General features: G+C 49.5%; 3 protein-coding genes across 4 annotated transcripts in view; 1 reads left to right on the forward strand and 2 right to left on the reverse strand.

Annotated features, from left to right (window-relative positions):
* The window catches only part of irf5 (interferon regulatory factor 5), a 4,564-nt gene extending 3,105 nt beyond the window's left edge, over nucleotides 1–1,459 (forward strand). The window contains exons 6-9 of the mRNA XM_069724152.1: nucleotides 1–94; nucleotides 533–922; nucleotides 995–1,113; nucleotides 1,216–1,459. The exon at nucleotides 1–94 is cut by the window's left edge and continues 272 nt beyond it. Of these exons, the coding sequence (XP_069580253.1) occupies nucleotides 1–94; nucleotides 533–922; nucleotides 995–1,113; nucleotides 1,216–1,404 (792 nt within the window). The 3' untranslated portion in view covers nucleotides 1,405–1,459. The remainder of the gene's footprint in view (nucleotides 95–532; nucleotides 923–994; nucleotides 1,114–1,215) is intronic.
* Nucleotides 1,460–4,369: 2,910 nt separating this feature from the next.
* Nucleotides 4,370–14,243, reverse strand: tnpo3 (transportin 3). 2 transcript variants are annotated; one of them, XM_069724140.1, is made up of 23 exons: nucleotides 13,987–14,240; nucleotides 11,930–12,130; nucleotides 11,579–11,652; nucleotides 11,327–11,483; nucleotides 11,064–11,207; nucleotides 10,699–10,874; nucleotides 10,162–10,300; nucleotides 9,284–9,430; nucleotides 9,087–9,194; nucleotides 8,856–8,947; nucleotides 8,644–8,783; nucleotides 8,300–8,495; nucleotides 8,056–8,143; nucleotides 7,907–7,983; nucleotides 7,776–7,836; nucleotides 7,558–7,698; nucleotides 7,280–7,396; nucleotides 6,866–6,960; nucleotides 6,396–6,552; nucleotides 6,134–6,301; nucleotides 5,566–5,678; nucleotides 5,124–5,207; nucleotides 4,370–4,993 (listed from the first exon to the last, which is right to left on the reverse strand). In XM_069724140.1, the coding sequence occupies exons 1-22, from the start codon at nucleotides 14,104–14,106 to the stop codon at nucleotides 5,147–5,149; spliced, it is 2,772 nt and encodes a 923-aa protein (XP_069580241.1). In that variant the 5' UTR covers nucleotides 14,107–14,240; the 3' UTR covers nucleotides 4,370–4,993; nucleotides 5,124–5,146. The 2 variants fall into 2 exon arrangements, 1 of the variants encoding a protein (XP_069580241.1); XR_011312245.1 differs by lacking the exons at nucleotides 4,370–4,993; nucleotides 5,124–5,207 and adding an exon at nucleotides 5,233–5,453 and having other exon boundaries at nucleotides 5,498–5,678; nucleotides 13,987–14,243.
* LOC138636234 (clumping factor A-like) lies at nucleotides 12,536–13,598 on the reverse strand. The gene is made up of 2 exons (XM_069724149.1): nucleotides 13,584–13,598; nucleotides 12,536–13,123 (listed from the first exon to the last, which is right to left on the reverse strand). The coding sequence occupies exons 1-2, from the start codon at nucleotides 13,596–13,598 to the stop codon at nucleotides 12,536–12,538; spliced, it is 603 nt and encodes a 200-aa protein (XP_069580250.1).
* Nucleotides 14,244–14,955: the final 712 nt, after the last annotated feature.

Below are 14,955 nucleotides of genomic sequence, written 5' to 3' on the forward strand. Positions count from 1 at the left end.
TCTATGGAGGCCAGTAACTCAGGGGGGGTCCAGAACCAGGTGGACCCTCAGAACCACCAACTCTGCAAGTACGACCTGCTGAGCAGCGTCCCACGTGAGTCTGTCCTCCGATTTGAAACTGTTCTGTCTCAGCTGATCCACAGCAGTCCAAGTGTCTCTCAGTAAAGATGGCTCCACCAGGTCCAAACCGACCCGTAGAACTCCTGAACCCAGGAGATGTGATGGGACAAAGACCTGAGGACAGTCAGAACAGGTCCAAACCGACCAGAGACCAAGGAAAACGGGACCCGAAAGACCTACTAAAGGTCCCTCGGGTTCGGATTCCCGTCACAGAACCACCTGTCCTCTGGTCTCCAGGTGTCTTAACTGGTTCTGTGGTTGAACGTGTCTCTGATGCAGTTCAACCGAGTTTCCGCCGCCTGTGTTTCTATAAATAGACGTCGTCTTCTACTGTCCTCGGTGTAGCTATAGTAACACGTATAGCAAACTCTCTGTTGCTGTCATAACAGTCCTCTCCCTCTTGTTGCCGTAGTAACAGACCTGGACCTGAGGTTCCAGTACCGGGGCCGGACAGTGGGTTCTCTGACCGTCAGTAGCCCCCAGGGCTGCCGGCTTTACTATGGACTCCTGGAACCGAATCCGGAGCGGGTGGACCTGTTCGGACCCGTCGACCTGCAACAGGTTCGGTTCCCGGGGACGTCTGAGATCCAGAACCAGAAGCAGCAGTATTACACCGCAGCCCTGCTGGACGTGATGGACCGAGGTCTGATCCTGATGATGTGGGAGCAGGACATCTACGCCGTCCGCCTCTGTCAGTGTAAAGTGTTCTGGACCGGACCGGGCGCACCAGAACGAGGACCACCGAACCCGATGGAGAGAGAGAAGAAGATCAAAGTCTTCAGCCTCAACGACTTCCTGCAAGGTGGCCTTCCTCCGCAGGTGCGTTGGCTTTCCTCACCTGTGACCTCCCGTCTAACACATGTTCCCATCACAGGGCTGATCTCCTTCCAGAAGGGCGACACTCCGGAACCACCGCCCTTCGACATCTACTTCTGTTTTGGGGAGGACTGGCCCGACAAGAAACCCAAAGAGAAGAAACTCATTATGGTGCAGGTCAGCGGGCGGACCACCAGGGGGCACCAAACCAACCCGGAACCAATGAAAGATTCAGGACCGTTCGGGTCATTCGGTCCTAAACAGGTTCTTGTGTTGCAGGTGGTTCCTGTAGTCGCTCGGATCCTGACCGAGATGTTCTCTGGAGAACTGAGCTGGTCCACCGACAGCATCCGGCTGCAGATCTCCAACCCCGACGTCAAGGACCAGACGGTGGCGCAATTTAAAGAGCTGCAGAGGCTCCTGCAGAGCCAGAACATCCAGGGGCCCTGGACCTCCACCGTCCCCTGAACACATCAGGGGCCCGTTTGCATTTGATAATAAAGTTTTTTGTGTCTTTTTTTAAGACTTTGTCCCCAGAACTTGAAGAAGTTTGTGTTTGTGATGTGTTCAGGTTTGTAGGATTTCTGGACTCTCAGGTCAGAGCGTCAGGTGACCATAAACATGACATGATGAAATTATTGAAATCATGACACGTTTAAATCATACGACACATTTAAATCATATGACACGTTTAAATCATACGACACGTTTAAATCATGACACTTAAATCATACGACACATTTAAATCATGACATGTTTAAATCATACGACACGTTTAAATCATGACACATTTAAATCATACGACACGTTTAAATCATGACACTTAAATCATACAACACGTTTAAATCATACGACGTTGAAATCAAACAACACGTTTAAATCATGTTTAAATCATACGACACATTTAAATCATGACATGTTTAAATCATACGACACGTTTAAATCATACATTTAAATCATATGACACGTTTAAATCATGACAAATCATACGACACATTTAAATCATGACACTTAAATCATACAACACGTTTAAATCAAACGTTTAAATCATGTTTAAATCACAACACGTTTAAATCAAACGACACGTTTAAATCATACGACACGTTTAAATCATGTGACACTTAAATCATGACACTTAAATCGTACGACACGTTTAAATCATACGACACATTTAAATCATGACACGTTTAAATCAAACGACATTTAAATTGTGACACGTTTAAATCAAACGACACATTAAATCATGACACACGTTTAAATCAAACGACATTTAAGTCATATGACACGTTTAAATCATTACACTTAAATCATACGACACATTTAAATCAAGACACTTAAATCATACAACACGTTTAAATCAAACACGTTTAAATCATGTTTAAATCATACAACACGTTTAAATCAAACGACATTTAAATCAAACGACACGTTTAAATCATGTTTAAATCATACAACACATTTAAATCATGACATGTTTAAATCATATGACACGTTTAAATCATGACACATTTAAATCATATGACACATTTAAATCATACGACACGTTTAAATCATGACACAAGTCATACGACACATTTAAATCATGACACTTAAATCATACAACACGTTTAAATCAAACACGTTTAAATCATGTTTAAATCATACAACACGTTTAAATCAAACGACACGTTTAAATCATACGACACGTTTAAATCATGTGACACTTAAATCATGACACATTTAAATCATGACACTTAAATCATACGACACGTTTAAATCATACGACACATTTAAATCATGACACGTTTAAATCATGACAAATCATACGACACGTTTAAATCATATGACACTTAAATCATACGACACGTTTAAATCATGGCACTTAAATCATACGACAATTAAATCATACGACACCTTTAAATCATATGACGTTTAAATCATATGACACTTAAATCATACGACACCTTTAAATCATATGACACTTAAATCATACGACACGTTTAAATCATGACACTTAAATCATACAACACGTTTAAATCATGACACGTTTAAATCATGACATATTAAAATCATACGACACGTTTAAATCATACGACACGTTTAAATCATACATTTAAATCATACGACACGTTTAAATCATATGACACATTTAAATCATACGACACGTTTAAATCAAACGACATTTAAATCATGAAACGTTTAAATCATACGACATTTAAATCAAACGACACATTAAACTCATACGACACGTTTAAATCAAACGACACATTTAAATCAAACGACACGTTTAAATCATGTTTAAATCATACTACACATTTAAATCATACAACACGTTTAAATCATACGACACATTTAAATCATACGACACCTTTAAATCATACGACACGTTTAAATCATATGACACTTAAATCATGACGTTTAAATCATGACACTTAAATCATACAACACCTTTAAATCATACGACACTTAAATCATACGACATGTTTAAATCATGACAAATCATACGACACGTTTAAATCATATGACACTTAAATCATACGACACATTTAAATCATATGGCACTTAAATCATACGACACATTTAAATCATATGGCACTTAAATCATATGACACATTTAAATCATATGGCACTTAAATCATACGACACGTTTAAATCATATAGCACTTAAATCATACGACACTTAAATCATACGACACCTTTAAATCATATGACACTTAAATCATACGACACCTTTAAATCATATGACATTTAAATCATACGACACGTTTAAATCATGACACTTAAATCATATGACACTTAAATCATACGACACGTTTAAATCATGACAAATCATACGACACGTTTAAATCATGACACTTAAATCATACGACACGTTTAAATCATATGGCACTTAAATCATACGACACCTTTAAATCATATGACGTTTAAATCATATGACACTTAAATCATATGACACTTAAATCATACGACCTTTAAATCATATGACGATTAAATCATGACACTGAAAATCATACACTTAAATCATACACCTTTAAATCATATGACACTTAAATCATACAACACGTTTGAATCATATGACACTTAAATCATACGACACCTTTAAATCATATGACGTTTAAATCATGACACTTAAATCATACGACACGTTTAAATCAAACGAACACTTAAAATACGACACGTTTAAATCATAGAACACATTTAAATCCTTCCACACGTTTTAATCATGTTTAAATCATGACGCTTACTCATGCCTGAATCTGAAACCTCCTTCTCACCGATTGATCGGCTCCCAGTTATAGTCAGCTGATCACAGATCAATAGTCAGCTGGGTCTTTACCGTCGTCCTCAGCTGGTAGAACCAGGTCCAGTCCGGTTCTAGCGTGGAGGGAGGAGGAACATGCATGTAGGATCGATCATCACATGGGACAAATGAGAGTAAACACGGAAGCAGCTGTTTGTTGTTTGAGTTGTTTTTTATTGTTTACAACAAGGCTACATCACCGATGATGTCATGGTGTCAGTCTCTCCGCCTCATTACCCAGAGTTCACTCTGTCTCACTTTGTGGAAAAACAACTAAAATTCAACCAAAGTTAAAAAGGTCAAAGGTGACGCCAAATCCTCCAGCATTACGCCTCCTCAGGCAGCCGCTCAGCCAAGAGCATCATGGGAAAACTTTTGGCTCTTTTCATGGCACGGACAAAAAACATCACGACCAAAGTCCCAAAAATAAATCTTCTCTAAAAAACTGTTGACCAGGCACGTCCTCGACTCCCACTGATGAAGATCCTCATCCGTTCACCAGGTGAACTCCCTCCTGTCCTGACCCCGCCCACCTGCTGGGCCCGACCCCACCCACCCGCCACCTGCTGCAGGTGAGGTCAGGTGAGGTGGGGGTTGGGGGAGCGGACTCGTCTGTCCAATCAGTGTTCACTCTGTCAGTCCTTCAGAGTGATTCGTCCCGTTTCACATTCAAAGTCCCTCCTCCTCCTCCTCATCTTCATCTTCCTCATTTAGATCTCCGTCTGCATCGACGCTTTTTGCCGTCACCTCTGAATGTTGGTCAACAAAAGATTTAACCTGAAAACAAACTGCTCGTCAATAAACCCGATCAGAACTCATCAATCAATGAACTGATCAATAAATCATCAATAGAGACAGCTGACCGTTTACCCGTGTGATTGACCCCCCCCCCCGTGTGATTGATTACCTGGTGTCGTGTGAAGGTCGCAGCTATCGGAACAGTCTGGTGAACTCTCTGATGGCCCAGCACACCTGTTTACACTCCTCGGCACTGAGAACCACAGAAGAAACAAAAATTCATCAGCAAAGTTCTCTTTCTTTCCTTTGGCGGGAAAGATGTTGTTACCATGGTTACCGTGTTAACAGGCTGGTCGCTTGGTTTCCAGCGGATGAAGTTTGTCAGACTGACATGAAAAATACACAGGAGGTCCAACAGCTGTTTTCCTGTGTTTATTTACCTTTGCATTTGTTTACCCATGTTTTAATTACCTGTTTGTTAATCAGTGTGTTTGTTTAGCTGTGTTTATTTAACCGTGTGTTTGTTTACCTGTGTTTGTTTACCAGTGTGTTTGTTTACCTGGTGTTTGTTTACCAGTGTGTTTGTTTACCTGGCGGTGCAGTTGTCTCACCTGGTAACCTGTTTGTGGAAGTCGGTCAGCTGTTTGTGGGTGACGGTGACGGCTCCTCCTGACGTCTCCTTTGGTAAACCTTTCAGAGCGTTCTCCAACCAGCGGCAGAACGTCTGGAACACAGAACCTCAGAACCTCAGAACCAACTAACAACCTCCTCCTCTCCCCTCCTCTCTCCTCCTGTCTCCTCCTCTCCTCTCTCCTTCTCTCTCCTCTCTCCTCCCCCCTCCCCTCCTCTACTCTCCCCTCCTCTCTTCTCCCCTCCTCTCTCCTTCTCTCTCCCCTCCTCTCTCCTCTCCCCTCCTCTCTCCTCCTCTCTCCTTCTCTCTCCTCTCCCCTCCTCCTCTCCTCTCCTCCCCTCCTCTCTCCTCTTCTCTCCCCTCCTCTCTCCTCTCCTCTCCCCTCCTCTCTTCTCCTCTCCCCTCCTCTCTCCTCCTCTCTCCTCCCCTCCTCTCTCCTCTCCTCTCCCCTCCTCTCTCTTCTCCTCTCCCCTCCTCTCTCCTCCCCTCCTCTCTCTCCTCTCCCCTCTCCTCTCCCCTCCTCTCTCCTCCTCTCTCCTCCGACTCACCGGCCTGTCGAACACCATCACCTCCCAGAGCACCTCTGCTACGTCAGGCAGCGTGTACGGTGGCAGACAGAAGCAACATGAGTGCATGAGCTGCGTGACGAGCTGCTGGCCGTGCTGCTCCATGGCCTGACCAATCAGCTGCTTCCTCACCTCGAAGTCCTCCTCGTGCTGTACACGGAAACACGTGATCATGACGTAAAGCGTGTGCAGAGGAACGGCAGTGACCTTTGACCCTAGGTCAGGGGTCTATGTGAGGACTCACGTCGTTGGACACTCCGGTGTGGATCAGGTCTCGCACGAACTTCATGACGCTGCAGTTGGCGTCTCGGTGGTCCAACGAGGTCGCGGCGATCGCACACTGGATGATGTGGACGATGATGCTGCTGCTAAGCAACGTAACGGGACTCCTCTGGACAAACCTGGACACAGACAGGTGGACGTCAGAGAGACAGGAGGAGGAAGACAGACAGGTGGATGCAGACAGACAGGTGGACGTCAGAGAGACAGGTGGAGGAAGACAGACAGGTGGACGTCAGAGACATGTGGATGTAGACAGACAGGTGGAGGAAGACAGACAGGTGGACGTCAGAGACAGGTGGATGTAGACAGACAGGTGGAGGAAGACAGAGAGGTGGACATCAGAGACAGGTGGATGTAGACAGACAGACAGGTGGACATCAGAGACAGGTGGATGTAGACAGACAGGTGGAGGAAGACAGACAGGTGACTCACCTGGTGGCCAGTCTGAACAGGTCATCCACTGTGTCCGGGTGGTTCCTCAGACCGTTGGGCTGCTCCAACAGCTGGAAGGTCGGCATGCACAGAGCCTGGAGGAGGAAGAGGAGGCCATCATCACCATCATCATCATCACTTCAATCACCGTCATCTTCATCACCACCACCACCATCATCTGCACCACCACCACCATCATCTTCATCACCACCACCATCATCATCATCACCACCACCATCACCATCCCCACCATCATCTTCATCCCCACCACCACCACCACCACCACCATCATCACCAGCATCATCATCATCATCACCACCATCTTCATCACCACCACCATCATCATCATCATCACCACCATCCCCACCACCACCACCACCATCATCATCAGAGAGAACAGAGCAGCATGGTTACCTGCAGCATGTCCAACAGTCCCTGCCGGCAGCCGTCCTCCATGCCGTACTCGTCCACCAGGATGCTGCCCAGGTACAGGAAGCAGGAGTGTGGATACACCTGGTACACACTCACCATCTGAGAAAACACACCTGATCAGTGTTTCCATGGCAACGTCTTTAACAGGAGCTCATTATAGGCGTGTTCAAATGAACGTGCAACCAGGAAGTGAACCAGACATTTTATCATGTGACCTCACAGACGACCTGGTCAGTAAGACAGTCCCAGGTGTGTCTCACCTGAGTGACGAGCGGCTGAAGCAGGGAGGCGGAGCCTTTTCCAACACATCGCACAGCAAACCTGAGGCAGCGACAGCATCGCTCCACAATCCTGTTATCAGCCTGGTGAGTGTTCAGAGTCTCCGACAGCACCGGCCAGATCTACAGGTGGGTCACAGGGTTGAGGTAATGATACAGGTGACAGTTCCAGGTAAAACAGGTGAGCCCAGGTAACCTACCTCCTGGATGACCTTCTGACAGGGGTGGGTCTGTCCGTTCTCCACGATGGGGTTGGTGTGTCTGAGGACAAACACAGAGTTCACTGTCGCTGCCTCACCTGACATGAAGCTCCGCCGCAGGTAACACTCACCTGAAGATGACGGCCAGTCTGTCGAGCCACACGGTCGGATCAGCCGATTTACCGTTCGTAGATTCTTCAGCCAGGAGCTGAGACATGAAACAGGAAGTGATTAGAGAGGCGGAGCCTCAGAGAGGATGAACTGAGGAACGCTCACTGACCTTCTTCAGAGCCAACACCTGCACGGCACACAGGTCACTCAGACACTCTGCGATCTTCTCCAGAGGAAGACGAGCCAGGACCAGAGCCGTACCTGCACAGGTGACACCACTTAATGAGCACCTGTTCACAGCTTCTGTCAGAGCATCGCGGTCACACCCGACGACGGTCAGCAGGCAGGTGAGACCTCATGTCTGAACATCCGCCGTCATCAAACTGAACACGAGCACTGCAGGTGTGCGACAGGTACCTTTGAGCAGCCCCACGGCAGCCTCGGTGGACAGGGCGAAGGAGTCGAGGGCGCGAGCGATGTCCAGCAGACCCTGGAAGTGCTGCGCCATGTGGTCTCTGCACACCGAGCAGATGTTGTGGATCGCCTTCGCTGCTGCCGACGCCAGAGGTTTCTCTCTCAGGCCCTTCATCAGGTAGTTCAGGACAGGGTCTGACAGGGGGGACACAGGAAACAGGAAGTAGATCAGCAAGGGGTGTGACAGGAAGTAGAAGTAGATCGGCAGGGGGTGTGACAGGAAGTAGATCGGCAGGGGATCTGAGTGAACCATGACGGTGTTGGTGGATGAAGGTGTTCGTACCCAGGAACCGCGGGTTCCGGTCCACCACCTCGCTCATCTCCCCCACCAGCTCGATGCTGGTGTAGCGGACCGCCATGTGGACGCTCTCTGGGAGGAGGACCACCTGCTGCAGCACCTCCGACAGCGTCGGGTTGTTCTCCCTGAAACACACTCAGGATCAGAGCTGCTGCAGAGAAACCAGGTGGGCACCAGGTGTGTTTCCAGATACTCACGGATCAACACTCTTGGCGATGGCGGCCATGATGAAGAGGACGGCCTCGGTCACCTCCCACGGAGGGTTCCCTTCTTTTAACGTAGAATACAGCTGAGAACAAACACATGATCGTTCAACATAGAACCAGTAAACACTCACCTGGACAGTAAACACTACGTTACCCGAGAAACACCTGGACAGTAAACACTACGTTACCCGAGAAACACCTGGACAGTAAACACTACATTACCTGAGAGAAACACTCCATGGACCCAACAAGGAAGATGACGTCTTTAACGAGGTCCGACACTCTCATCCTGAACTCCCCGAAGTCGTCCGTGTCCTCGGGGATTCCCTCCTGAGATGAAATAACGGATGGTACAAATAACAGGTTTAAACCGAGCGGTCCAGAACCAGACTACATGTAGGGGTTCTGAGGGTTCTTACGTGGTCTGGGTCCAGCTGGCAGTGTCGGGCCAGACAGTGCAGCAGTCTCTGGATGTAGGGTCTGAAGATGTTGTGCAGCGCCGCGTCGTTGATCTTGTACAGGTGTTCTCCCAGCCGGTACCAGAAGTTAAAGGATATCTCCACGACCTGGATCACAGACACCACTTTCTAAATACCTTGCAGAACCACGTGGACCAGAACCTCCCCCAGGGATGGAGGAGGTCTAGGTGTAGCGGACCGGTCTAGGTGTAGCACTCTGCACCAGGTGTAGCGGCCTGTACCAGGTGTAGCGGTCTGTACCAGGTGTAGCGGTCTGTACTAGGTGTAGCGGCCTGTACCAGGTGTAGCGGTCTGTACCAGGTGTAGCGGCCTGTACCAGGTGTAGCGGCCTGTACCAGGTGTAGCGGCCTGTACCAGGTGTAGCGGTCTGTACCAGGTGTAGCGGTCTGTACTAGGTGTAGCGGCCTGTACCAGGTGTAGCGGCCTGTACCAGGTGTAGCGGTCTGTACTAGGTGTAGCGGCCTGTACTAGGTGTAGCGGCCTGTACCAGGTGTAGCGGCCTGTACCAGGTGTAGCGGTCTGTACTAGGTGTAGCGGCCTGTACTAGGTGTAGCGGCCTGTACCAGGTGTAGCGACCTGTACCAGGTGTAGCGGTCTGTACCAGGTGTAGCGGCCTGTAACAGGTGTAGCGGTCTGTACTAGGTGTAGCCAGGTGTAGCGGTCTGTACTAGGTGTAGCCAGGTGTAGCGGTCTGTACTAGGTGTAGCGGTCTATACCAGGTGTAGCGGTCTGTACTAGGTGTAGCGGTCTGTACCAGGTGTAGCGGTCTGTACTAGGTGTAGCGGTCCGGTCTAGGTGGTGTAGCGGTGCAGTCGTACCTCGTACTGCGGGTGCCCTGCACAGATCAGCAACAGCTCCAGGGTCCGCAGGTCGCCCATCCCCTGGCCGGGGCTCCGGACTGTGGTCTCCAAGAAGGTCTCGCACAGCTCGGTGAAGATCCGGCAGTAGTTCAGCACTCTGAGACAGAGAACACATGAATGAGACACGGCCGTACAAGGACAGCCCAGTGCTACTGGTGCTACCGGTGCTACCGATTCTGCAGGTGCTACCGATTCTACAGGCGCTACCGATTCTACAGGCGCTACCGATTCTACAGGCGCTACCGATTCTGCAGGCGCTACCGATTCTGCAGGTGCTACCGATTCTGTAGGTGCTACCGATTCTGTAGGTGCTACCGATTCTGTAGGTGCTACCGATTCTACAGGCGCTACCGATTCTACAGGCGCTACCGATTCTGCAGGTGCTACCGATTCTGTAGGTGCTACCGATTCTGCAGGTGCTACCGATTCTGCAGGTGCTACCGATTCTGCAGGTGCTACCGATTCTGCAGGTGCTACCGATTCCCGAGTCCTCACTTGTCCAGGTCTTCCCGGGCCACCGCCATGTGGTAGGCGGTCTCCAGCGTCAGGACGCCCTGGAACAGCTGCAGCGCCAACGCCACATTGGTCTCCACGTTCTCGATGGCGTACAGGGACGAGCAGACGCAGTCGGACGCTGCCTCGTGGAGGTTGGTGGACGTCTCGTCCCTCTGCTGGGGAGACACACACACATCAACACGGTTGGGGACATTCTTGACAGAACCATCGGGGAGATGGCAGATTCCTGGGGCTCCGCCCCCCCACCGGGACGGACGGATGGACGGACGGACACACACACACACACACACACACACACACCGGGACGGACACCCGCCCAACCCCCCCACCGGACCATGACTCACCAGGACCTGGAAGAGGACCATGAGCAGCTGGTTGCTGGCCATGAAGTTGCTGTCCAAGACCCCAAGGTTGAACCAGCTGCCCAGACAGCGGAACACCTTCATCAGCATCTTCTCATCGTTCCCCGTCTTCTCCACGCAGGATGTCTGGACATGGGACAAAGGACAGGTCGTCTCAGAGAGGACAGACATGACAGACGGGCGGAGGACAGACAGGTGTATGAACAGACGGGCGGAAGACAGACGGGGGGAGGACAGACTCTGACCAGCAGGGTGACCACGGTGCTGGAGTAGAACGCCAGGTCCTCGATGATCTCCGTCCTCCGATTGGCTCCGATTCGTAGCGAGCGACTGTGAACCTCCTCCGGCAGCACCGTGAGAATCTCTATGAGGAAGGGCATCGAGCTGATGTCGTTGTTGTACCTGAGGGGGCGGAGACAACAGGCCACAGGTGAGTCCGTCTAATATTCCACCATATCTGTATTTCTTGTTTGTCGGAACAGTTGGAGATGTCTTACTTTTCTATGAGCGTGTGAACGCATCCTTTCCAAGACGCCATCTGAAGAGCCAGGTCAGCGATCGCCAACGCCAGCTGGGACACAGGAGACATTTCTGACCACGCCCACAAACACTCGGGTAACATCACAGGTACATGTCTGACCACGCCCACAAACACTCGGGTAACATCACAGGGACCTGGTTCTGTGTGTACCTGGGTCTGAATAAACCTGGTTCTGTATGGACCTGGTCCTGTTGGGGATTAGGTTCTGTATGGACCTGGGTCTCTATAACCCTGGTTCTATGTGGACCCGGTTCTGTTGGGTCCTGGAGCCTGGTGTTACCTGGACAGGTGTGGTGCAGCTCGTTACCTGGGTGACGATGATGGGCGACAGGTCTTTGAGGTTCTGGATGTGGGTGAGCAGGGAGTCTCGCAGTGCATTGTGGGTCTCCGGAGGAAGCTCGTAGAAGGAGGTTTGGATCTTCATCTTCATGGTCTGAGCAGCGAAGTAACACGACTCCACGTCCTGTTTGAGCTGCAGCAGTTGGTCCGAGATCTCCCACGCATACATCTGCAGCACAGGAAGTGATGTCATCACACCTTTTCAGTCACCTGAGTGACTCATCACAGTTTATTAAACAGGTGAGTGAGCAGCAGCTGTCTCACCGAACAATCATGACGCTGGAAAATATTTAAACTAGTTCATGTGGTTTTTCCTGCTCGAATCCTTCAAAATAAATTATGTTTTCTCTGGAACTAATAAAGAGAATAAAAACAATCGGCCTCCATCTTTGTTTGTTCACATTTAACAGAAATCTGACTTAGATTCAATATTTTACAAAATAAAAATAATAAAAATAAAAATACTGAATTTATTTTGAAAACCTTCAGTGGGAGTAAACAGACTTCCTGTCTGCTCCACTCTTCTGACCGAAGCAGAACTGAGACCACCTCCCCACCGGGTCTCAGTTCTGCTTCAGGTCGGACCTTCAGAGGGTCTCGGTTCAGAAGGAGAGTCCCGGTCTGAGTCCTGATCCAGGTCCTGATCTGAGTCCTGGTCTGAGTCCTGAACCAGGTCCCGGTCTGTGTCCTGATCTGAGTCCTGGTCTGAGTCCTGATTTGAGTCCCGGTCTGAGTCCTGATCTGAGTCCCGGTCTGAGTCCTGATCTGAGTCCCGGTCTGAGTCCTGATCCGAGTCCCGGTCTGAGTCCTGATCTGAGTCCCGGTCTGAGTCCTGATCCAGGTCCCGGTCTGAGTCCTGATCTGAGTCCTGATCCAGGTCCCGGTCTGAGTCCTGATCTGGGTCCCGGTCTGAGTCCTGATCTGAGTCCTGATCTGAGTCCTGATCCAGGTCCTGGTCTGTGTCCTGATCTGAGTCCTGATCCGGGTCCCGGTCTGAGTCCTGATCTGAGTCCTGATCTGAGTCCTGGTCTGTGTCCTGATCCAGGTCCCGGTCTGAGTCCTGATCTGAGTCCTGATCCAGGTCCGAGTCCTGATCTGAGTCCTGGTCTGAGTCCTGATCCAGGTCCCGGTCTGAGTCCTGATCTGAGTCCCGGTCTGAGTCCTGATCCAGGTCCCGGTCTGAGTCCTAGTCTGAGTCCTGATCCAGGTCCCGGTCTGAGTCCTGATCTGAGTCCTGATCTGAGTCCTGATCCGGGTCCCGGTCTGAGTCCTGGTCTGAGTCCTGATCCAGGTCCTGGTCTGAGTCCTGATCCAGGTCCCGGTCTGAGTCCTGGTCTGAGTCCTGATCCGGGTCCTGGTCTGGATTCCTCTACCAGTCAGAGTCCAACAAGTTAGAACTCGCTTCAACGTGAACTTTGACCTCTGTGAGGTCCCGGATGTTGGAGGTGTCCGAACCATCTCCTGTTACAGACTGAGCAGGTCCCAGGGGGCGGGGCCTATCTCAGCTGACTTCCGTACCTGGACCGGTCTCAGTGAACCACCGTGATGTTCTGATCGGTTAGAACCGGACGATCTGTGAATGGACTCCCGGTCGGACCGGACCGGACCGGTCGGACACGAACACTGCAGCGGTCCATTAGCTAGCTAACATGCTAGCAGCAGCTAGCATAGCGGCCCTCAGAAACCCTCCGAGAATAAAAACTCTGTCCGAACCGGAACTCCTGCGAACATTAAACACGCTGCAGATTAAAACCAGTTTCTCTGTGTTTATTAGAACCAGCAAGAAGCTGCTGGAGCTCATTGGACCGCTGACATGTTCTGTTTTCATCCATTCATTTCGTTAGCTTAGCTGTGATGCTAACGGGACCTCTGAGACTGCGCACTTTACTTCACCTGGTCTTTGTTTACGCAGGTAAACCGGGTTTTAACCCGGTCCAGACGACCCACCGTGAACCCACCTGGGACCGCTCCCCCTCCACCCCGCCGGTGCCGCGGCCCGGTCCCCGGCCTCTCCCATTTTCTTACCGACCGCTGCAGCTCTCCGAGCCACACCGAGGCTCGCTCCTTCCCGGACGGGTCCGGGTCGTGGTACAGGGCCTGGACCGCCTGGTAGACCAGCGCCAGGTTCGGTTTCCCCCCCTCCATGGCTCGGGTCAGAAGCAGGGATACGGTAAGGCAGAGAGTTAACCGACGGCGGAGCAGAAGGAGCCCTACACGGTCCGTGTGTCGACCGCCATCTCGCACAAGCTTCCCGCGTGCAACCGCTGGCCTTTCCCGAGCGAAACCTGGGCAGGAACATTGGTTCCGCCCTGTCGTCACAGAACTCAATTCAAAAAGTCTCAAATTGTACGTGTATAAGACGAGGAAGTGGTCGAAAACCATCTGAGAGCCTGGACTCAGAGACTCTGTGGAACATTTCTGCCCCGGAGATTTAACCCGTTACACCGACATGTTTGTACGGAGACAGACTGATGTTTTTATAACGAGGAAATGACTCGACACGTTTCTGTCAGTCACAGAGACACAAAACGGCCTTTTTCTTAATGAGCTCTGGTCTAGTTTCTGTTCACTGGAGGGATATATTAAAACAAAATACAAACAGATAAACAACAAACATCCGGTGGTACAACAGTGTTTTATTTTCTTTAATGAACAGAACAATAAAAACGAGTCAACAGTTCATGTCTGAACCAGCAGATGGCGTCAAAGAGTTTACAGGAAGCAAGAAAACTCAATAACTTTATCAAGAGACAAAAAACAGATTTAAAACAGAGATAAAAACAATGTTTCTCTATCTGTGGTTCGGGGACCAGCACCGGTCCTTCTCTGAGATCTGGTGGTCCACTTCTCAAAATCACGTTTTAACCTCCATCAATCAATCAACACAACAAGTTTCATAAAGTCTCCACAATAAGAGAATAAAATCAGTCATCAATAAAACTGATCTGTTGAGTTCTTTTATTGTGAAAAACCAGTGAAGCTGTAGAGAATGAC

Source organism: Brachyistius frenatus, unplaced genomic scaffold (assembly GCF_029030835.1).
Source record: "Brachyistius frenatus isolate BFR_SWC_R1_liver_20210118 unplaced genomic scaffold, ASM2903083v1 Contig_362, whole genome shotgun sequence".
NCBI classification, from domain to species: domain Eukaryota; kingdom Metazoa; phylum Chordata; class Actinopteri; family Embiotocidae; genus Brachyistius; species Brachyistius frenatus.